Source organism: Felis catus, chromosome X (genome assembly GCF_018350175.1).
Source record: "Felis catus isolate Fca126 chromosome X, F.catus_Fca126_mat1.0, whole genome shotgun sequence".
In the NCBI taxonomy this organism is placed as follows: domain Eukaryota; kingdom Metazoa; phylum Chordata; class Mammalia; order Carnivora; family Felidae; genus Felis; species Felis catus.
In genome coordinates, this window is record NC_058386.1 from 14,959,798 (window position 1) to 14,984,861 (window position 25,064).

At 37.4% G+C, this 25,064-nt stretch overlaps 1 protein-coding gene across 7 annotated transcripts in view; it reads left to right on the plus strand.

Annotated features, from left to right (window-relative positions):
- Positions 1–25,064, plus strand: part of CDKL5 (cyclin dependent kinase like 5) — a 213,489-nt gene that overhangs the window by 131,677 nt on the left and 56,748 nt on the right. For 6 of the 7 annotated variants that reach the window (XM_019823616.2, XM_045051234.1, XM_019823617.3 and 3 more), the window contains exons 5-10: positions 1,170–1,306; positions 6,646–6,766; positions 9,873–9,932; positions 12,331–12,421; positions 15,922–16,111; positions 21,454–21,534. In XM_019823616.2, the coding sequence (XP_019679175.1) occupies positions 1,170–1,306; positions 6,646–6,766; positions 9,873–9,932; positions 12,331–12,421; positions 15,922–16,111; positions 21,454–21,534 (680 nt within the window). Of the gene's footprint in view, positions 1–850; positions 966–1,169; positions 1,307–6,645; positions 6,767–9,872; positions 9,933–12,330; positions 12,422–15,921; positions 16,112–21,453; positions 21,535–25,064 lie in introns of those variants that run through there. The other variant, XM_019823619.3, reaches the window with a different exon arrangement.

Sequence of the window (25,064 nt, forward strand, 5' to 3'; positions counted from 1 at the left end):
CCTCTCTCTCTGCCCCTCCCCCGTTCATGCTCTGTCTCTCTCTGTCCCAAAAATAAATAAACGTTGAAAAAAAAAATTAAAAAAAAAGACACTATTTCTGAAGCAAGCACCTGAATGTTCTTACTAAGTGGGATAAACAAAGACTAGGTGGTCTCATGTCAGTTTAGATTTTACCTCTAAAGAGATTTGCCATACACTTGGAGAAAGTGTTCAGTTTTTAGATGGATTTTTGAAATTGCAGATAAAAGAATTATGAACCTGTATTCTTGTGTGTGTGTGTGTGTGTGTACACATTCATATATGTATATATGTAAACATGGTAGTTAGCATTTCCAGGCTACACCTAAAGGTATCATAAAAACTCACTAAAAAAGAAAAGTATTACCTTCCTTACTCCCTTGCCAATTCATCCATTAGAGTTAATGTGACTTCTGTCCTTCCTCCATGCCTGTGGGGGTTATCGTGAGTGAAGTTGATCATATGGAAGGCTATATTGGTTCAGCATAAGTTCTCTGTCCCAGTACAGCTACACCATCTGGGATGGACAGGTGGACATGCCACAGGAGGACAGCAGGAACCTATAGCAGCTGCTGTTCAGAGAGATCAGACTCTCCTAGAATTCCCTGCAACTTGACTATGAGCTGCATCGTGGGTGCCTGGCATATGACCTCTGCTCACTGAGGTGACTCACATGCAGCCGGAGAAATAAAATGTTCTTTTAAGCCAAAGCTTCCGGCTAGAGTTAAAAACATCAGCTGCTACAGATGCTGCCTAGAGGCTGCTCTGCACACTGATACCATTGATTCCTTTTTACTCTTTTAAACTCCTCCTTTGTCAGTAGGAAGTGTTAGAATTAAAATGACAGTAGATTGATATGTTGTATCTGTAAGTCTGTGTTTACACATACCCTCTGCAATACGGAGTACAAGAAAACATAAGGGGAAAATTAGGTTCATGCTGGTCAAGTAAGCCTTTTCTTCTTTAAGTGGCTAATTCTTGATCCTTTCAACAAGAAAATGTGATATTTATTCTTCCATCCTTGAACTTCTTATGCAGAAAGTACTCAAAGTGGAAAGTAAAATTGGTATATTTTCATTGTTTTTAGAATTTTTTCAACAGTGGTTTGAAAGCTTTAATTTTACTCTTCTCCACCATTGTTTACATTCTAGAAAATGAAGAAGTCAAGGAAACGACTTTACGAGAGCTTAAAATGCTGCGTACTCTCAAGCAGGAAAACATCGTGGAGCTGAAGGAAGCCTTTCGTCGGAGGGGGAAATTGTACTTGGTGTTTGAATATGTTGAAAAAGTAAGTCACTAATTGATAGTATGGAATTTGCCTGATTCTTTTATGTAGGGTCATTTCTGACACTGTTCAAGGAAGTATTATTGTCTAGTATGATTTGTCAATGTACTCATAATCTCAGTACTTTAAAAATGAATTTTTTATCCGTAATCATTAGAAGCCCTGAAATATATTGAAGGGTTTTGTGCAATTTAACTGTACAGTGATCATCTTAAATTTCAACAGTGTATTGATTTGGCTTCTAAAATCTTAGAATCTGTGTTCAACAGGTAATTTTTAGATGTACTTTATTTAAATTAAACCGAGGCAAGGCCTCTGAGGGAGAGACAAGTAGGTTGACAGTGATGGCATAAGATGACAGAGGTATGTGTGAGGCAGCCTGGGAGCTTAGGGTGGCTGCCTAAATCAGACCTAAGGTGGTGAATGAGTGGGCTCATGGAGCAACCTTTTATGAAATGTCAGTGCTTTGGATTTGAGGGAAGATGTGCCAGGAGGCATAAGGTGAGGCTTGAGGAGGTAGATGAGGCCACAGATAATGAATTGGAAGCATGGGAGAAAAGAAGAGAAGCACACACGGTTCAAATTATCTGTATACTTGCCTTGGTTTTTTTTTTTTTTAATTGGTAATGATTAGTGACAGTTTTAATGATGTGTGGCCTAGGGGCTAATGTATGCTGCAGTAATCAATAGGTGGGCCTTTGAATTTCTTTGAGGGTAGCTGCCCTACAGTGGTTGGTTATTGTCCAAAACTTAAATAAGTACCTTTACAGGAGTAGAATAAACTGGTGCCAGATGGACCTTTTAGAGGTTTCCTTGATGAATAAATATGTGGTTCCTGATTTCCTGTTAATAGCTAAACAACACTAAAAATTACTACTTTTATTATATTTCACTTCTTGAGTACATGTCTTTGTAGGAATCTGCATGATAAAATCAGGAATTTGTACATGATAAAATGAGGCTTTCTAATGAACATGAAGGCTGGGGAGGGTAATGTTTGTCAGATGCCTTCTATGTCATAAATGATAGTGTCACCACCACCATCATCATCACAAAATAGAAAGCAGTGTTGCCAAGATGACCCAGGAGTGTGGCTTTTGAATTAATTCAGCCTTTACAAATTCTTTTTCTTTTTTTTTCTTTTTAATAATTTTTTATTTACTTATTTTTGAGACAGAATGCATGAGCGGGGAGGGCCGGAGAGTGTGGGGCGGGGGTGGGGGGTGGGGGCGGGGGACAGAGGATCCAAAGTGGGCTCTGCGCAGACAGCAGAGGGCCTGATGCGGGGCTTGAACCCATGAACTGTGAGATCATGACCTGAGCCAAAGGCAGATGCTTAACCGACTGAGCCACCCAGGTGCCCCTACAAATTATTTTTCTAATGAAAATAAATATACATAGGAATTTCAATTCAAGCAAAACTTGAAACATATTACAAGTTTCTTTGTCATTTTAAAACACTGTTTCATGGGGATGCCTGGGTGGCTCAGTTGGTTAAGCGTCTAGCTCTTGGTTTCAGCTCAGGTCATGATCTCACAGTTCGTGGGTTCGAGTCCTGCATCAGGTTCTGTGCTGACAACTCGGAGCCTGCTTGGGATTCTCTCTCTCTGCCTCTCCCCTGCTTGCTCTCCTTCTCTCAAAAACAAAGAAAGAAACTTAAAATAAAAATAAAACACTGTTTTGTGTTTCTTTTCCAAAATCTGCTTAAAGGTTTCTTTTTCTTTGTCAGTTTAGGTATATTCCTAAAGGACCTTCCCTACCAAAATTAAACTGAAATTTGATATTTATAAAAAGTTATACAAAAAGGATTCCTGTAAAGATCGGATGCTCTTTATATTATTTTTTAGTTGCAAGAATAATCATTCAGTTTACCATTTTCACTGCCAGTAATGCAATTCTGACAGATCTGTTTCGGTTTGTCTTATTTATTTCTGTTCTGTTCATGGTGATGGTTCATGATTAATAACAATTTGCTATGAACACATGGGGAAATCACCTCTGTGTACCAGACGTTTTGTCGTGTCTGAGATCTCTCTACCAATAAGTGGCAGAGCTGCTATCAGACCTTCTGTCTTGTGTCCCCCAGACCTGGGGTTCTTGGCCTGACCCTGTGGTTTTTCCGTGGAAGGTGACCTCCCATCAGCAACAGTGCCTAACGAGATTAACAAAGAGTCTCAAGAGGGCAAGAAAATGATGCTCTTAAGGGGTAGTGGGGTTGTTACAGACATACAGGATTACAGTGGTTTAAACAAAATAGAAGTTTCTTCCTCACATACAAATACAAAGGTAGGCAGTACAGGGCTGGTACGGTAACTCTGCTCCACAGCTGTGTGAGACCTAGGTTGCTTCTGCCTTTGCATTCTGCCACCCTTGAGATGTGGCCCTTGTCTTCAAGGTCAAGATCACACTCCAGCTATCACATCCCCTTGGCCAGGACTTACTTTCATGGCGTCTCAAGCTGCAAGGCAGAGGGGAAATGTACTCTTCATTCTGAGCACCTATGTATCGACTTACAAATTGTATTACTGTGGGCTAAAGGGAAGAATGGCTATCGAGGGGCATTCCTATCTGCCACTGACAGATTTAGAACATGATATGAAATGAGACATATGATTTATTTTCTGTATTGCAAAGCCCTCTTATTCTTCATGTGCATTTAGGAGCTCCTATGCATTTGTTAATTGAAAAAGGCAACTCAAGTGGAGAATCATTAAAAATCATGCATACACACTTGAAACATTTTAACTTAAAATATATCAGTATATATTCATTTCCTACTCCTTAGGGGTAGGGTCAGGGCCTTTGGAGCATTGATCTTCTGATTGGAGTTCTGATGAGTCTTTCTTAGATACGTCATACCCATAATGCATCAACTATGATAGCCTGTGAGATCTTCTGTAAACCCAAACTAAAGCTTAAAAACATTAAAAAGTAATCTCAGTGCAGAATCCTTATCACCATCACCACCTGTCCCTTGCCAGCATTTTTTAGTTGCTGCACTCACATACCATTAGACAGCAGTATGTTTAGTGGCTGTCCTTCATTCAGTCTTTCCAAAGTATTAAATTTTGCTTTCTTATAAACAGCAAATCTCTTTATTTAAAACATTATTTCATTGGTTTATATGATATTTAATTGTGTTAAAAGAAGTGCATCTGTTACAAATAGGTATGGGAGTGTTATGAATAACTGATTATATGCAGCTTGACTGGTGGGAACAAAATTGTGAGATTGTATTAGAGCAAGTATGAGGTTTTCTAACTTTTTGGTCCTTAGGACTCCTACACTGTTAACATTTTTAGAAACCCTAAAAGCTTATTATTTATTTGGGCTTTATCTATTAATATTTATCATATTACAAGTCAGAACTGAACAATATAAAGTTAATTCATTTAAAAATAACAATAAGAATCCCATCACATGTTAACATAACTACATTTGTGTGTCATACTTTCAAATAAAAAATGGTATTCTATCAAAAATAAACAGCTAGTTCAGCTTTCAACTCAATCACCCAAGTGATTTTCTTTAAGATAACCATCATGCTTTGTTATGCAGTAGAAGTGCTTTATGTGTATTCCCCATTTTATCATGTAGATTCCTAAAAAGACATGTACTCGAGTTGAAATTTAATACAAGTAATAATTTTTACTGCTTAATCAAAGAAGGACATCCTTTTTTGAGAGAGAAGAGAGAACATGCGCCTATATCAGGGAGGAGCAAAGAGAGGGGGAGACAGAATCCCAAGCAGGCTCCACACTGACAGCACAGAACCCAACCCAGGGAGTGGGGGGCCTCGATCTCACAAACTGTGAGATCATGACCTGAGCCAAAATCAAGGGTCAAATGCTTAACCAACTGAGCCACCCAGGCGCCCCAAGAAAGACATCCTTAACTAAAACTGGTTTTTTGGGGCACCTGGGTGGCGCAGTCGGTTAAGCATCCAACTTCAGCCAGGTCACGATCTCGCGGTCCGGGAGTTCGAGCCCCGTGTCAGGCTCTGGGCTGATGGCTCAGAGCCTGGAGCCTGTTTCCGATTCTGTGTCTCCCTCTCTCTCTGCCCCTCCCCCGTTCATGCTCTGTCTCTCTCTGTCCCAAAAATAAATAAACGTTGAAAAAAAAAACAAACAAACTGGTTTTTTGTCTTCCTTTTTAACTGTAAGAGTGTGGCATTGAGGAATCCAATGCCTTGATTTATGCTAGGGTGCCACCAGCTTACCCATCCTTGCTTTGAGTCATCAGTGTAAATGCAAACATAGTAAAAGTGCCAAAAAGCTGAGTGTTACTATGAATGTAGTTTTGACTTCATGGGCCTTCTGTAAGATCTGGTAACCACCCCATAAGACACACACAGATCATACTTTGAGAACTGCTTTTCTAGATGGTCGTCTACAAACAATAAACTCTAATGCTATGGGCCTTAATGTGGTGCTTTACAGAGGGAATGGAAAATGTGTGGTTAATCTGGAAATTCAGTGAAACTGGTTAAGTGGGGTTTCTCCTTAGTAAAAAAATTTTGCGTGAGTTTTAGAATGATCTCTGACTCCAGGCTAAGAGTTTCAAAAATTGATTTGTTGGGAGTCTGTGTTTATTTCAACAGCATTTTCTAGCCTATGTTAATTTTTGTACCGATTGCATGGATCACTTCTAAAATTAAGGATCATTTTCTTTTAAGAATATTTTCCAGGTCCTCCAGAAATATTTTCAAGGCTTGATTTTATTGCAAGGTGCTATTAAACATGCACAGTGCACTGTGTTAAAAATGCTTGTTTACCCCCTCCTTTATACATCACAGCATCTTCTCTCTACTTTGTATTGCTTTTCCCTTGAAAATATTCTAAAATGATGCCTTAAACATTTTTAGGGAGAGTGGAAAGTACCAGGGTTATTATTTGGGGCAGCACTGAGGAATAGTAAAAATGGAATTTCTCTTAAAAGAGAGCTTTGATTTAATAGAGTATCCTGCTTTTTCATGAAAAAAGTTGTAGATGGAAAACAAACAGCTTTTTAAAATGCATGCTGTGTATTGGATGAATTATCATCCAAGATGCTTTTTTAAAAAAAAAAAATTATTCTGAGAGAGAGAGAGAGAGAGATGGGGGGGGAGGGGCAAAGAGAGAGGGAGACACAGAATCTGAAACAGGCTCCAGGCTCTGAGCTGTCAGCACAGAGCCCAATGCAGGGCTTGAACTCACGAACCGTGAGATCATGACCTGAGCTGAAGTCGGACACTCGACCGACTGAGCCACCCAGGCGCCCCAGGATGCTTTTTTAAATTGTTACTACATGATTTATGGTCTGCCTAATTTGTGGAGATTAATGGCTCCCTATTTAATTTTTAGAATATGCTTGAACTGCTGGAGGAAATGCCAAATGGAGTTCCACCTGAAAAAGTTAAAAGTTATATCTATCAGCTAATCAAAGCTATTCACTGGTGCCATAAGAACGATATTGTACATAGAGGTAAGTATGGAAGTTTTGAAATGGACAATATTAAGAAAACATCGAATGTAATGAAATATTTTACATGTTACTCTCTTAAGAACATTTCCATGGGTGCTGATGTTCCCTTTGAATTAAATACATTTCGACTGTACAGGATATGAGAACATCGTTTACCTTCCAAGTCTCCTTTTGAATTATCAAAAGGATAGACTGCAAGTTTATTTGGATATTATGGTGAGATCTCTGTATAACCAGATCTGTTCTCAACTTTAGAAATGCCTTGGGATGTAAAGAATTCAACAAATGGGAACTTTGAAGCTTACTTGGGGTGAAACGAGCAAAGGGGTAGTCTCCATTGCCTTTTGGTCCTGTTGGTAGACCAGGTAATGTGAAACCACTCAGAATCAGGCTTTAAAGGTGGTCCCTAAGTCACTGACCTCCCCCATTGACTGTCACCTCTCATTCCCTCTTAGACCAACAACCTCTGGTATGTACCTTTACCTCCTGAATTGCCCTACCCATGAGTGGAAAGTGCCCATTGCAAGTTGTAGGCATGATCAACCTTGCATAAAGGTCATGATTATGCTTCCATAAACTGTTTTATTTTGTCCTTTATTGCTGTGAAGTGAGTGATTTATAGTAATAAAAGGGAAATTACTTGTTCAGCACTGTCTTTGACTCTACACCATTTATCTTCTGCTGATAATCTTGCTTGAATTCTAGAGTTTTACAGTAATGGGATACATATTGATAAAATAATGAAGCTAAAAGATGTTTATCGGAAAATGTTACAGTATTTCCTTCTTGTCTCTGAATTATCAAATAAATGAATACTACCTTTTAATTTACCTGTACAGAGATACAAGGATATCCCTTTAAAAATAGTGTCACTTTAAGAATAGCTTAAAGGTCTTGTGAAGAATGCCAACTTCTATTAATTATATCTAGAAAAAGTTTATATTTCTCTTGGATTTGACTTTCATACCAGTTACCATATCAAGGTTGTTGGTGTGACAAATGGATACAGAAGATGTGGTTTATATATACAATGGAATACTACTTGGCAATGAGAAGGAATGAAATCTGGCCATTTGCAGCAACGTGGATGGAACTGGAGGGTATTATGCTAAGTGAAATAAGCCAGGCAGAGAAAGACAGATACCATATGTTTTTACTCATATGTGGATCTTGAGAAACTTAACAGAAGACCATGGAGGGGTGGGGAGGGGGGGAAAAAGGTTACGGAGAGGGAGGGAGGCAAACCATAAGAGACTCTTAAGGAGTGAGAACAAACTAAGGGTAGATGGGGGGTGGGGGAGAGGGGAAAGTGGTGATGGGCAGGGAGGAGGGCACTTGTTGGGATGAGCACTGGGTGTTGTATGGAAACCAATTTGGCAATAAATTATATTTTAAAAAAAAGGTTGTTGGTAGTATAGGTATGTCTTCAAGCCAACCGCACATCTAGTGTCTGGGGTAATGATTCTAATAACAGTGTATACTACAATATGAGGATATTAATAAGGAACTGATTTAGCTGCAGTTCTGTGGTATTGCTGTGATTTGGTTAAGTATACAGTAAATCAATGGTTATGAATTCGCAGTAGAAACCATGATTCTGAGGGACGCCTGGGTGGCTCAGTCAGTTGAGCATCTGACTCCTGGTTTCAGCTCAGGTCATGATGCCAGGGTTGGGGACTGAGCCCTGTGTTGGGCTCCACTCTGTGCATGAAGCCTGCTTAAGATTCTTTCTCCCTCTGCCCCTCTCCCTTGCTCTCTCTTTCTCTCAAATTAAAAAAAAAAACAAAACACTGGGGCGCCTGGGTGGCGCAGTCGGTTAAGCGTCCGACTTCAGCCAGGTCACGATCTTGCGGTCTGTGAGTTCGAGCCCCGCGTCGGGCTCTGGGCTGATGGCTCAGAGCCTGGAGCCTGTTTCCGATTCTGTGTCTCCCTCTCTCTCTGCCCCTCCCCCGCTCATGCTCTGTCTCTCTCTGTCCCAGAAATAAATAAACGTTGAAAAAAAAAATTAAAAAAAAAAAAAAACACAAAAAAGAAACCATGATTCTGAAATCTACAGATTTTACTCCTCTGTCTTCCCTTTCTCCTTTTTCACCTCTGCCATATGATATAAATGATTGATACTCTAAAAAATAGAATTGTGAGATGTCTCCCAGGGTAGGAATTAAATAGCATTTTCTGTGTATTTCTACTTAGCTCCCACCACATCTTCAGAACATCCATGGAAAAAATGAGAAATCTTTTCTTGACTCATCCAGTATAGCTTCAGCATTAGACATTTATAATTGTGAACTACACAGGAAAGCTAAAGAGAGATATAAATGTAGAAATTATATAGAAAATGACAAGAGAAATGATTTCTCTCTTTTTTTTTAAAGTGTATTTATTTAATACAGAACACACAAGCAGGGGAGAAGGGCGGGGGGTGGGGGAAGAGAGAATCTTAAGCAGGCTCCACGCTTAGCACGAACCTGTCGTGGGGCTCAGTCCCACATCCCTGGGATCATGAGTCAGATGCTCAACCAACTGGGCCACCCAGATACCCCATGAACTTTAGAATATATATAGAAGATACATATATAAATGTATATTCTATATATATACATACATTCTATATATATATACATATATATATGTATATATATATAGAATATATATAGAATATATATATTAGAATATATATACATATATATGTATATTCTAATATATATATTCTATATATATTCTATATATGTATATTCTATCTCCAAAAAATTAATATTCAAACTCCCAAAATTGATGTCATTAGTATTTTATAAAGTAGATAGTTCCTTGAGACATGGTGGCCTAGATTCAATGATTCTTAAATTCCTTTCACAGATTCCATTAATACCTTTAAGATTTAAAGCAAAAAAATATTTTTGAAATTGTGGTCTGCATGCTTCTCCAAAACAAATTGAAACTTTTATGTACCAGTATAAAATGTGTTACTCTGCTTTTTGCTGCCACAGGTTTCTATTCAAATTACTCTGGATATTTCTAATTAGCTGCTGTTATAGTGATCCAAGAGTGTCAGTCAGCAGTACATGGAACAGTTTTTAACAATTGTTTCTTAATCTTCATACTTCAGATATCAAGCCAGAAAATCTCTTAATCAGCCACAATGATGTTTTGAAACTGTGTGATTTTGGTAAGTTAAAAAGAAATGGAAACTTACAAGTAGAATTAATTTAATATAATACATAGGTAGCTTTTTAAAGGCTTATTAAAAGTATTTCTTATGTTTTGACTTAAATTAGAGGAATATTCTTTTCAGTCATATATTGGAAAATTGATTGTTGGGAGAATACTCTCTTTGCATGGTGTTGTCTACCATTTTTAAAGAGTCATAATGCAGTATTTGCTTAATGAGAATGCAAAGCAAATATGTGCATGTGTGTATATTCATAAGCCCAGTGCTTAATGACTCTAGAAAAAGAATTTTCTACGAAATACCACTATGGCCTTCTGTATTGGGTAGGATAAAAGAATATTTTAAAAATATTTTTAAATGTTGATAGAAATTATCTTAGGTGTAATCATAAACACTAAAAATATGCCTATGTAAATACATGTGTATCATGTGTACGCAGTAGTTACATACCTGTACAGGTCAAAGACATTTTTAGAACAGTTCCATTTATTCCCTTTAAATGTTGAGTGAATGAGATTAGTAATTGATGTCTAACATTCCAGCTCCTGGTTGAGTGTATTAGGAAGCTTTTGAGTTGTACTATCTCCTAATAGAAAATTGTGTATTGTTCTCCATATATGTATAAAAATGTATTAAGTGCTCTTAAAAATTTACATTACAATAATTCAGAAAGGTTATAAAACTATAAATTAGGGTGTTTAAGTTATAGGTCACTTTTAAAAATTCTTTTCTCTAATCCATACGCTGAAAAATAACAACTTGACTTTTTTTAATGTTATTTTTTCATGTATTCAAATATAACCAAAAATATAATGTAGACCTCTATATGTAAATGAGACTGTGTCCTTTCATAAGCAGAAGTTAGATTGGTACCTCCAAGGTGAATCAAACAAATGGGAAATGGCAGCATTCTAAGAATTCACTGTGTGAGTGACCAATTTTGTCCCGTGTAAATAGAAGCATGTGTAACTGTTTTCACCCAGTGCTTTCAAAGAATTTGAATATTAATATCTTTAATATAACACAGGTAGCTTTACTTTTCTTCATACTTTGTAAGGCATATTACAAAGAAGAGTCCTGCTATATTTTAAGCATCTTAAGAAGTGTTTAGGAGAATAAAAAAGAAATACTGACATACAGTTATTTAAAAGGAGTATTTGTGGTTCTATTTCTGGCTTCCTATCCACAATTGTGACTACCACCAAATACTGACACTTTGTGTGCCTCATGCACCCTTGACTATGCCTCCATGATTCTATGGGTTGGTGATCTGCTTAAAACCCCAAATTACTGAAATTTGTAAACAAGTAATAACTACAAAGGAGATGTCAGTGGAATGGTTAATAATAGGAAAAGAGTATTCCTGGTCTGGCCTCATTTTGTAAAGGAAAGACAATTTTTAGCGGTGAGGAAGTTTCACATGGCAGCACTGCGTGTGGTACTCTGTGCCCTGTGCATCCCCAGTGACAATTTCTGAACTGCTTTTCTTCCCACAACATGAGCTCCTTTGTCTGGCTTGAAGAATTCCATTCAAAAATAGGAATATTTCTTTTAAATATGTCTTACAAAGGAGTATTAATTGGAGTTAGGGCTTTGATTTTTGCTGTGGTTTTTATTTTTTACAGTTCTGTTTTAAGAAACATGATTTTTCTACTTTTCAAAATTGATATACACCTTAATTTTTATCCCTTATTTTAATGTTCTGGTTCTCTGTGACTATCCATAATGTTTTTGGTGAGTTAGGTGGGTAATTAATTAGCTTACCTATTGGCTTAGTTTTTGGCCCCAAAACTTTTGAAAGGGTTTGGAGGGAAAATAATGATAGATTGTATAAGTAATTTAGATACCCCTAATATGCTTCTCAGTCACATTAGGAGATGAAAATAGTTTTGGCCTGCTTAGTTTCCATCATCACCAACTATTTAGTTGCTTATATAATGGCTAGAACTGACCAGCAACAGTAGATATACAAATACTGCATTAAGTCCCACATGTCAGAATATGATGACCATCTGTGACAAAGTATTTTAGCTTTGACTTGGGCTCTTGTGGGGACTTCATTTTGTTTCTAAGATTTGCATTTATTGAGAGAGCTGACTTAAAAGTAGGCTCTGAATGCTTATAAAACCATGTGATAACTTCAGAAACATGGACTTCTGCAGTGTAAGGGGAGATTTTTTTTTTTTTTTTTAGTGAATACACTACATATTTTAAGTGACATATGCACACACTAACCTTTGAAAATTACGAAGTCACCATTAATAAACAACCCATTCAGTACCAGTTATTATGTTCTTTTGGTGTTCCTTTAAAATATTACTAGCACTGAAATACTTTGCCAATATGAAATTCTTTCTTTTTCAAAGTTACACCTTTGGGTTTTTCTATCTTTCAGGTTTTGCTCGGAATCTATCAGAAGGCAATAATGCTAATTATACAGAATATGTGGCCACCAGGTGGTATCGGTCTCCAGAACTCTTACTTGGGTGAGTTACCTTCCCCAAATAAAATGCCATTTATGTATCTGCTGATCCTATATCATTAGCTTTGGGGTCATCAATGAAAGATAAGAACTTTATTTAATTAAATACCAGTTACCTATTGCAGTGTAGCAAACCACCCCAAAACTTAATGGTGTAAAACAAAACACCATTTTATTTGCTCACAATTCTGGGTGCCAGTGATTTGGGAGAGTCAGTAATTGAAGTTCAGCTGAATTGTTTTTGCCGGTCTCCATGGGAGTCGCTCAGGTAGCTACAGTCACTCAGCAGATCATCTGGAGGCCTCAACTGGGACAGACCATCTTTGTTCCATGGAGGCTCATCGTCCAGTGGGCTAGTCCTAGTTTCTTCACGTGAGAACAGAAAAACTCCCCGCAGCAAGAATTTTGCTTGTTTTTGGGCAAGCCCCAAAGTAAAAGTGGTTTTCAGGCCTCTGATTGCATGACTTTTGCCTCACTGACCAAAACACATTACATGGCCAAGCCCTGATTCAAGGGATGGAGAAATAAACTCCACGTCTTCATGGGAGGAGTGGCACAGTTACAGAAATAGGGGGAATTATTGCCTCCACCTTTGCTAATAGTCTTCCACATTAAGAGGAGTTTCACATTCTGCCTGTCGGTTGGTTTGTTCATTCCTTCGTTCATTTATTCAACAAACACTTACCAAGTATCCTTTATATTTAACCACTTTGCTAAAAACATGATGTAAATATCGAACCAGTTGCCAATTTTCTTCTGAATAGAGAAATCCTGTTTGATGGTAAATGGCTATTCAAACACACACTGCACTGTTGATTTTCTCAGCAATATCTCCACATCCACCCACTTTGTGCCCATCCTTCCACTTTCAGTGCTCTTTCATTCATCTGTTAACACCAGGATAGGGTTTCTGGTAAGATTCTTCTTTTCTTTTTAGTTTGTTTTAACTTGAGAGCCTCAGAAGGAGCCTATCCTCCTGAACTCGATCACATAGTTATGTTAATAATCCTCTACTTACCTTTGTTGTAGCATTTTCTTATTTTCCCTAGATGTATTTCCTTCTTGGGGACCATCCAAGAATGGAGAGACAAGGCACACTCTACAAATAGAATTAGAAATGGTGGTAATGGTGACTGGTGCACTATTTATAGGTTTCATCTCTTTAGTGTGCTGTACATGTATCTGGGGTACATGAGAAATTTAATTTTTAAAGTTACTTTTTATATAGTAGGAATATAAATTTCTATGTTTCTTTTGTTGACGATCATGATGCTATATGTTTAAGTTACTGAAGGTTTATTTTTATGTTCACAATTGATTTCCTACTGTCTATCAACCATCTGGTTGTGATTCTTGATCCATTGCTGACATAGAGCCTATAAGAATTATTGATATCAGTTATGGAAAGCTTTACTCTTTTTTTTGAAATCAAAAGCTTGCTTTATCTTGGGAAACAAATGATGGTTAGTCACTTTATTATCTCTCTTTGTGTGGGTAGATTTTAGAATATCTTTTATTTATTTTTTTGGAGAGAGAGAGAGAGAGAGAGAGAGAGAGAGCAAGAGAGGGGCAGAAGCAGAAGGAGAGGGAAAGAGAATCTTAAGCAGGCTCTTCGCTGAGCGTGGAGCCCAATGTGGGGCTTGATCTCATGAACCATGAGATCATGACCTAAGCCAAAATCAAGAGTCAGACACTTAATCAACTGAACCACTCAGGCACCCCTAGGATTTCTGTGCTAATTTTTAAACTTGGTTTTAGGAGTGATTTTCTTTTATGTTTGTCTTTGTTCCTTTTTCTGTGTACCTCTGTCTGGACTCATTGGGATGCATAGTCCATTTTCTTTTGGGAGGGATTGAAATTTGAATTTACTGGACAGATTTGCCAAAGAAATGAGTATGAAGTAGATTGTTCTTAGAACACCATCTGAGGATTTAAGTATGCTAGAGGACTTTTTGTAATACAGTTTTGTCTATAAGATGGCCCCAAGGAGTTCATTCTGAGGACAGCCTTAGGGCAGACCTTCAGAGAGTATTTGTTGCCTAATAATACCTGTCAGAAAACTGCAGTTATGTTTAGAGATGTGTGGGAGCTACCAAAAGTAGATGGGGACTCCCAACTAATTTGAGCCAAATTATATATTGCTAATTAAATGATTGTCAGGTACTAGTTGAAGAACCATATTATTTGTGTCAAAGTCCCATTGAAATCCGTTGATTTTTGGGTAACATTAAGAATTTATATTTTTGTACCTCCTCAAACTTTGTCCTTGACATTCAAAATAGTTCCAGCTGCATAAATTACTCAAATTCGTTGACAGAAGAAAAATAGCACAATTTGGGTATGTAGAGATTGTCCATAGGTTTCTTCATCTAGCACTTTTAAAGAAACGTCAGTATCCTTCCCTCCCCCACAAGCTACCCAAAAAATCTAGGTGAAGTTTCCTAATATGGTCCTTAGGTTTTTGTGGGAAGGACATGAGATAAATAAAATACCAACTTACAGTTATAATGATTTATTGTCCTAGCAACATAGTCTGTGTGGGGTTAACATTGCTTTCATTTAGAGTATTTGTTAAAAGTTTTGTATTACTGCCATATCATTATAGCATTCTAGAATTTCATCCATTTTTTTTTCAGATCCTTTATTTTGGCTTTGCCTTCTTAAAACTTGGATTATTTGTGTTTGAAACTAAAGAAAATATGGTTTCTTAATTTGCCACATATAATTTGATTTAAGGCTGTAGATATTGGCTATAGATACATGTAAAATTGTTTTGGGAAAGTTAGATTTTCACGGATAGCCTCCATTTTTTAATAACAGTAACACTCCTAAAACCCTTTGGTAAACTCAGATCCTAGAGGAGAGGTGTAAATCCCTAAGGAAATGGGGGCAAAAATGCTTTGAGACAAACAGTTATCACATAAAGCCCCCTATACATAGGGTACAAATAGTTTCAGGTAAATAATACACTAGAGCATAGCACACTCTTAGGTATTTGAAATCGTGACTCTGTGCAATCAGAGGTTATTCTGTGTTTGTTGTTCCAGAAGACCTGTAAGTCAGTAGTACATTTTAATAGACTGAACTCAAAAGATGGATGAGGTGTTAACTTTGTAACATTTCGAGAGCTACAGGATAATTACCTATTAAATACATTTCTTGGGAGCATTTCATTTTCCAAGTGAAGTATTAACTCATCAGACATGTGCACTGTATTAGAGTTTATTAAGCCATTCATGTTCAAAATATGCCCAGATGTGAATAGATTTCAACTTCGTGTATACTAACTAAATTGTTATTAAACTGATGGTTTTATTAGCATAGATTTATTTACTTGTGCTGTGAGTCTTTACTTGGATATCCGTAAGTCCTTTTGTCAGCCTCACTTTTAATTCCTTAAAAGACACAAATGTGCTTTAAGTCATGAATCTTTTCATAATAATTTGGAAATTATTAAAACATATTTCTTCATTTTCCAAAATAATCTCTCCAATTGCTTTTCAGAGCTCCTTATGGAAAGTCCGTAGATATGTGGTCAGTGGGCTGTATTCTTGGGGAGCTCAGTGATGGACAGCCTTTATTTCCTGGAGAAAGTGAAATCGACCAACTTTTTACTATTCAGAAGGTGCTAGGACCACTTCCATCTGAGCAGATGAAGCTCTTCTACAGTAATCCTCGATTCCATGGGCTCCGGGTAAGAGGCTTTACTAAAACTCCAGATGGAATCAATATAGCAGTATTTAAATCATTGTTCATTACACAATGGAATGCTAAGCCATCCACTGAATACTATTCCCTTTCCCATTACAATGTTTATAATCCCCATTATAATATTTTTGAAACTTATATAATATTTGTGAATTTTTTAAAGTAGTCTGAAAGTGGAAGTTGCTAATGTTTTTCCTAATTTATAAGCTCCAAATTTTTAAAACCTCTTCTAGCATATGCATTATTATATTCTAAACTTTGGTTATCTCAGAATGTTTGTCTACAGTATTAAGCATCCCCCAAAGATATACAAATGTATAAATGATTCTTATTTATGCAAACAAATTTGTAATGATTTGAGGAAGACTATGAGTACCTGCATTGCACAGATTTAAAGGTTGTGTTCTAGCAAGTATTTCTTGTCTGTTGACAGTGAAACATCACATCTTCTTTTCAAACTAGTCTATTGTCTTGGGCAGCCTTTTCTAGACTTGCTAACTTTTTACAAAGCTTGTTTGTGGAGAATATGCTAAAAAGGGTCTTCAAGTATAAACTTTCCCCAGATGAGAGACCGCCAACTTGCAGAGGCACCTTATTAGAGTAGTGTGTTAGAGGCTGCTTCTCTCTTCTATCCACCCCAAAAGCTCCTTTGTAAGTTTTCAGCTACTCAGGGCTGACATGCCAGTTGGTGACCATTGTGACAACTATAAAATAAGCTTGCCACCACTTCCTTTCTTTCTCTCAAATGCATGATTCTCAAACCATGTTTCCTTGATATTTGCACAGCGCTTCCTTTTGTCCTTTGACTTTCTGGACCTTGGTTCGTTTCACTTTGAAGAGCACCCCTCCTCGCACACGAGCGCCCGACATCGTACCCGCTCCTGTGAGGCTCATTGTGGAAGAAATGAATGAACAGAGCATATACACTTCCTCGTCTCCTTTCTGCTTTCTCTTCTCTCTCTGTCTCTCAAATGTCTGAGTTCTCTGAGGCAATTTTCTCTTTTCTCCTTTTATTTTTGCTTTTGTGAGGTGAAAATGAGCCAAATTATAACCGTTAATTGAGGATGCAAATACTTCAACAGTTATTGAACATTCGTTATACTAGATGCTGGAAATAATAAATAAGACTTATCCTCAGTCCAGTAGAAAGTGAAATCTATTCAGAAAAAAAGTCATAATTCACAAATTGCTGTTTTATTGAGGATACATCCCAACTCTTTCCTATAGTCCATCTCCGTCGCTTGATCCGTGCCCTTCTAGATCCCTGACCTCAGCTCATACCTTTCTCAGTTCTCCTCTCTCTTCAAATCCTTACCACGCTTGTCTTTCTTTCTCTTTGACTTCTGTAAACATTTTAAGATTTTTCCAGCTTCGTGAATTTGGGATTTGTGGCTCCATCTGGGAAGGTGCTTCTGTTGTGTGGTCCCTTCTCACTTTGTAAATCTCAGCTCCAAGAATGTCCCTTCTCTCATGCCCCCAACGTACTGCCCCTCCCTCTTCCTAGTGTCTCCCATAGCACACAATCCTGCTGTTTTCCCTCCTAGCACTTATCTTCCTAGGATGTAGTCGTGTTGTTTACTTGTTAATTATTATCTGGCTAGTTCTCAACTACTGGAGTATAAGCTCCCCAGTGGCAGAAATTACCTATTTTATCCCCATATTTCCAGCACCTATAGCAGAGCCCAGCACATCTTGTTAGGGACTGAGTGAATATTTGATCAATCGATTGAGCCAGTTTGTGTCATCACATCTCAAGCTCAACTGTATTTCCCTTCTCTCCATCTCTAATGCTTCTTTTGCCCTTAGCATCTGTTACCTGCACTGTTGACAACCATTCCTAAATGCGTCTCTCTGGCTTTCCGTCTTCCCTTCAGTCTTTTTACGTTGCCTTTGGAAGAATCTTCCCTCAAGCTACACATTCAGTTCTCTCTCCTTGGTGTTAAGAAGCCTCTACAGGATTGCTTTCATTTACACTCCTTAGGGTAGCATTAAGAACCCCTTGCTCTTAGCCCTCCAGCCTTGTCTCCAACTCATTTCCACCACTGCTCCCTACTTGTCAGCCATATTGAACTTCTCACCAATTCCTTGACGTGTTGCTTCTACAGTGCTGTATTTTTATTTCTGTGATGCTCCCAGTACTTGCTCTACTTCCTACACAGCTCTTCCTCCTCCCTCCCTGAGACTGAGGTCAAGTGTTCTCCCTACGGGAAGCCTTTCTAGACTCCCCCAGGGAGTGGGTGACTCCCCATTCTGTACTGCGGTAGCACTGTGGTCGTGTCACCTTTGTAGCATTTGTTGCAGTTGCTTTTAAATAGCTGTTTTCAAAAAAAAAAAAAAAATGTATCTTCACTGACCTGATGAACTCCTCGAGGAAACGAACTCTCCCATCCACCATCATATTCACCACACATCTACCATAGTGCCTACAAGGTTGAATGGTATTGAACGATTGAATATTTGACCTCGGGATTTTAACATTAACTTCTGGAACATCAAGCTTGGCCTGCTGGCTGCCTGGTCTTTGCCTGGTTAAAGAGGCTCCTTGCTGGATTTTCCAAAGAGCGTGTAAACAGATGTGTCATAGTACCTGGCCTTAATAACTTACAGACTAGCTGAAGAATTAAGATGTTTGTGCATGAAATAATCGGAAAGCAGCATAACTTATAATAAAGCATGGTATGTAATAAAGTACCTCATTCTTACTGCATTGTACTGTTTCCTGATACATCTTTCAAGATAGTTGAGACCATGAGAGTATTAAACATTCTGGCAAGTTAGAAATCATAGTTGTCTGGATTCACTAGAGAAAGATGTATGGAAGATTTGAAATTTGTAATGGATACTGAAGAATGAAGAGCATTTGGATTAGATAGGCCAAACGAAGGATATCTTTTCCTCATTTGTGTGTGGTCCTTTTTGTTCACAGACCTCCTCACTAAATAGTATCTGTAAAATGCTAGATAGCACATGACAACACTGCTTATAAATAACCTGCAGAGAAATTGCTGCTTCCGTGACATTTTTAAATAAACCTTAATATTTTTACAATTTAGTCTGAAAGTGTTTGTGGTGTTTTAGCTAAATTAGCTTAATCTTTTTGGAGGTTTAGCAATTTGAGGGAAATGTCATTTTGTTGGAGAATATCTGTGACAGGTAGCTAAGCATGTAGGGCGTGTGACCTGTCACTTCCTTGAAACAAACTCACCAGTGACCAGTCTGCTGTTACTGGCATTTTGATTCAGTTGTGTAGAGATGGGAAAGCCGGCAAGATATTGCTCTAATGGTATGCTTTATTTTGAAAAAGTTAGCAATTGATGTCCCATAGTCTAGGGCATAGACTCTTGGAGTTAGACTGCTGGGGATCAAAGCCCTACTCCATATTTACTACATGAATGACTTCGGCAAGTTTCTTGTGCCTGTGTTCTTCATGTATAAAATGCTGATAAAAGAAGTACTATCCGATGGAGCTGTTGTGAAGATGAAATGTTATATGTAAAATGCGCATACCAGTGCCTGGTACATAGTAAGTGGTCAGGAAAGAGGTACTCAAATAGGAAGGAAGGGAGGGAGGGAGGGAGACTGGCTACTCATTGGGATATAATTTAAACTTCTATGGTTGGGTTTTGGCTATTTGTGGAATTATCACATGAGAATAGATTTCATTCAAAAGCACAAAAAGTAATTTTTTAAACTTAGGAGTTTGGTCATTTTTTTATCATAATATTTTTGATACCTTTTGACTCTGCAATAATTTTCTTACCAGTGAAATGTTACTTCTGGAGAAAAAAAGGGATATCTGGTAGCATAAGATAGACCTCATAAGCAAAATATTAACTAAAATGTAGCAGTACCTAGTTGTTTATCACAGCGTGACAGGTGTGTCTCTCTTTGGGCTGATATTCAATGTTCCAACAACATCCACAAGAACCTCTGTACCTCTCTTGAGAGAGGTGCCTAGGTTCAGAAAGAGTGTGGGTTTGGATTACAGCCCTGGGTGCAAATATTAGTTCTGCTTTTTAATTACGTAACTTGCCTTGAACCAGTTATTTGAACTTTGTGAGTGTCACCTTCTTCATCTCTAAAATAAGAATTGCTAAAATGCCTTGTATAGCATCACTTCCCTCCGTAATCACTTATAGGTTATTGCCTGTGTGTCTGTGTTAAGTTCATGTTATTCCTTCCACTTCTTCTATCTGGGGTGCTGTCCTACTTTTCTCTGTCCTCCCATTTTTCTTATCTTTCAAAAATTACTTCAAATATTATCTGTGGATTCATTTTTTCCTTCAGCTGCAAACCACCTTGGTCTCTCCTTTCTCTGAGCTTCAAATAGAATTTTTGGCTGCACATTTCAGTGCTGAGTGCTGTTCCAGCCAGACTGTGGGTTGCTTAAGTGCGAGGTTTAGGTCTGACCCATATGCTGTATCTCCTGCTGTACCTAGCACAGTATGCAGATAATGTCATAATCACTACTTAAGTGCCTTGTTTGAGTTTTCCTCCATAACTAGTCCTTTCCATCCACTTATTTTAACATGTTTACAGATTCCAGTACTTTGAAATGTTCTTATGTTGGTATAAAGGAAATATGTATTGAAAGCAAAGTAGCCTTCCCATTGCAAGAGAGTACATGGTATTGGGCTCTAATACTTTCTCATCCAGTTGGATATTGCAGAATGTGAGGTGGCAGAGAGGACAGAGCACCTAAATAAATGTGACTTCTTCCCTCATTTTATTTAAAAATTCATTTGTTAACTTAGGAGCCTCTTTGCTTTCTGTTCCAACTTATATAAAGGAAGGAATTGAAAACAGGTCATTAAAAGAGTATTTTAAAAGCAATGATAGAACGTGGGTCCCAATTCACTATTTTTATTTCTGTGGCCTTTCAGGCCCTGGCCTCTCTGCCTTTTCCTCTTTTTCTTTTTTTTTTTTTTTAACTTCTCTAATTTTCAGGAGTAAATGATGTTGTAAAAAAGGCTTAAGAATTGTCTATGTAAGCAAATTCTGTATAAGCTATATTGTAACTAAATTGTATAAACAGTACTGTATAAACTGTATAAATACAGTCTCAAAATTTTATCGTTAGGTTTATTTTACATGCTTCATTGACTAGATTTAATACCGTCTTTCACCTGCGAATTTTCCCATTATTTAGCACCTGGTCCTATTAACCCATACCTCAAATACATAGACACAAAACTAATAGATAAAATAAACTTGACTTTGGCACTAGGGCAGAAACTCCTGTTCTTTTGCTGCCTTTGCCGGTGCTCACAGCACATGCACACACATTCCCTTCCCTGTGCTAACTCTCCTCTTGTGTCATTCTTACAGTTTCCAGCTGTTAACCATCCTCAGACATTGGAGAGAAGATACCTTGGAATTTTAAATAGCGTCTTACTTGACTTAATGAAGGTGGGACAAGTTGATGTCTCTATAAAATGTCTTTTGGTTTGTGGGGGTTTTTTTGTGTCTGCACGTGACCGAAGCCTGCTTTTGTGAAATACCATACATTTTGTTAATAGTGCATAATAGTGAATCATGGGGGACTATGTTATGTTAAAAACATGCAGTTTATTTAAAATAGCAGCAGTACCCGGTATTGTAACTTTCCATCTAGACAGGACCATGAGATACCTCAATCGTATGCCTAAAATGGGTAGAATAAAAACAATTTAATTTTTTTTATGTTTATTTATTTTTGAGAGAGAAAGGAGAGAGAGAGAGAGAGAGAGAGAGAAACAGAGCACAAGCAGGGGAGGGGCAGAGAGAGAGGGAAACACAGAATCTGAAGAAAGCTCCAGGCTCTGAGCTGTCAGCACAGAGCCCGATGCAGGGCTCGAACTCACGAACCGAGGGATCGTGACCTGAGCTGAAGTCGGACACTTAACTGACTAAGCTACCCAGGTGCCCATAGAATAAAAACAGTTTAAATATAAATGATAAATAATGTAAAAATTTATTCAGCATTGAAGAGCTGCTCAGGCATAAAGTTTCAAAACAAATTTTAAAATGAATGTTGAAAGAAAAGAAGTTCTGACTTTTTTAACGTGATCTTTAAGGCCTCTCATAAGATTATTTTGTCAGTGAACGTAGTTCTGCCCTTTTTCAAATTTGGCCTCTTCTGTCCCTGACGGAGAGGCTCTTTCTGACCCTTTTTGACGCAGCAGGATCACTGCTCCTACCACACCTGAGCATACCTTCTCATGCTTGTGCCCCTGTCCCGAAGGTTTTCCTGCTCTGGACTCCTGGAAGCATTCTCACAGTTTTTTGTTCAAGGTTTTCTTCCCCAGTAGACAGCCCCTTGAGCAAGAACTAGTTTCTCCTATTTCTCTAGCTTTCATTGCAGCCAGCCAGTGCATAAGCAGGTGCTGGTTGTTTGATAGTAGACCTTCAAAAAACATTAATGGATCATTTTTATTTTATGCCCATTTACTTAACTGTTCAAAATCAGAAAGATTACACTGTGCATAGTCTTTAAAGGTATACTTACCACAGTTGAAAATTACTGAGCAGCATTCTCAGAACTTTGCTCTGCTTTAAATTATGTTCATCTCTCTCCTAAGGAACACTGTGCAGACTGGTGTGGGGACTGTGGGGTGGGGGGCATGGCTTTTGGAAAGGCCACATACCACATAACCTTTTGTGGAGATAACATTCATTAACTTATAAAGGCTTTCAAAAATCTCATAGTGAAGAAGCATTTCTGTCTCGCTCAACATTTCCCAAATTTAATTAAATGCTGAATACTTAAAAAAAAAAAAAAAAAACTACAACTCTACAGTACTGCTGTTCTTCTGAACACCGATTGAGAGATGCTATTAAAAAGATAGCCCTCAAGTCTCTTTCACGTTAATTAGGCATAAATTGTCTCTTAAATCAGTCGGATTTTGTCAATATGTTCTTTGGCACAATCAGTATTTATTTATCAGGGCTTAATGATTTGGTAACTTAAAAAATGTAAATAGGGGGCGCCTGGGTGGCTCAGTCCGTTAAGTGTCTGACTTCAGCTCAGGTCATGATCTCGAGGCTCCTGAGTTCGAGCCCTTCATTGGGCTCTGTGCTGACAGCTGGGAGCCCGGAGCCTGCTTCAGATTCTGTGTCTCCCTCTCTCTCTGCCCCTCCCCCACTCATGCTCTGCCTCTGTCTCTCCTTCTCAAAAATAAACCTTAAAAAAATTTTTTTTAATAAAAAAATGTAAATAGGATAAAGTAGAAGAACTGAATTAAATATAATTTCATGTTGTCTGGCTTTTGTCTGTTTTTTTAAAATAATTGAACTTTGTTAAATCGTTACCAAATGTAATTACCAAATATTCGTCTGGTACCTGTTAAAATATAGCAGATAAAAGTACAAAGGAAACCTGAATCTTTCTGTATTTGTACCAATTTGGAAGTTAAACAGCCCAATTCCTGTTTATTTAATATGTTTAGCCTCAGATTTCTTTAACATTAAGTAAATATTTTTATTGGAATGTATATTCATAAGGTATGCAAATTATGTATACATTTCGGTTATTTTTTTATAATGTAAATATATCCATGTAACCACATCAAGATTGAGGTATAGAAAATTATTAACACCCAGAAGCCTCTTCATGACCCTCTCCCTGGCTCTATACTCCTACCCCTCCCCACTCCTGAGAACCATAATTCTGAGTTCTTGTAGCAAAGAATGATATCACCTTGTTACTGAGTATTATATAAATACAATTATTCCTTTTGTCTTTTAGCTATTTTTAAAGTGAATTTGACAAGTAAATAACATCATTTATCCTTTCATGAAGACCTATATCCTCTATGCTGTTCCCTAAAGCAGATGTATTCATTTTGGCCATCTCATCCTGCATCTGTTTATACCTATTAGCCATTTTAGGGGAGATACAAGTTACCAGAATTAATCTAACCTAAAATAATTTATGTGGACTCTATTTTAGTTTTTAAAAATGTTGGGTTTTTTTTACCCCCAAATGCTGAGTTTTGAAACTATTTACTCAGTAAGTTTTATACTTTCTTATTGATGACCTCTTCCTTTTGGGTAATTTGAAAATTAACAGCTGTATTTATAAATATAAAATTTGTTCTTTGTGTGTATATGCAGTAATTTCTACAGTTGATAATCTTAAAATAGTATGTTGGTGCTAGTAGATATTTGGTTTGTGAAAAGTCATATGTACTTCTAATTGAAAATACTGCTCAGGAGCCAACTTCGATGTTAACTGTTTTAACTGCCAGTGAGACCACAATCATTTTATATACCTCCACAGTTTTTGTATTTTCTGAAGAAGAAGAAGGAATTGAGATAATTGTAGAATTGTGTCTGAGTTAACATGAATGTCAATCCACTTGCATGTAAGCAGTAGTGTGGGTTACTAGAATCTTTTGACCCAAAGTGAATGTTTCAGTGTGTGATAGGATCAGAATTCAAATTTTCTGTGGTGCTAGGTTAAAGACAGTTGTCTGAAATTGAATTTTGGCTTACTGGAAGCAAATCTGAGTTTGCTCTCACTGTTCAACAGTGAATCAAAAGAGATTAACTGTGGGAAAAACCAATGAAAGTAGCCTAGAGATGGATTTGGGAATGCTGGAATTTCAACATTCTTCCCGTATCTGAGGGAGAATGCTGCTGCTGAAATTTGCTGTAAGAATGTCATCACAGCAAATTCCAGTGTACTCTATTGAATTGTGTTAGGTATTATGGTTTATGTTTTATGTAATTGCTTAATTTGCCAACAAAAATCAGTTTTTATAATGATTCACCTTTTAAAAGCTTGTCCAATTACTAGTTAGATAAATAATATTAGAAGAAAGCATTTTAGTTATTAAAACATCTATGTGCAACATAAAAGGGTTAGCTACCGTAATATATAAAGAACACTTACAAATTAGGATAGATATACAAATAGAAAAGTAAGAAAAGAAGGAATATACATAACCAAAAAACAT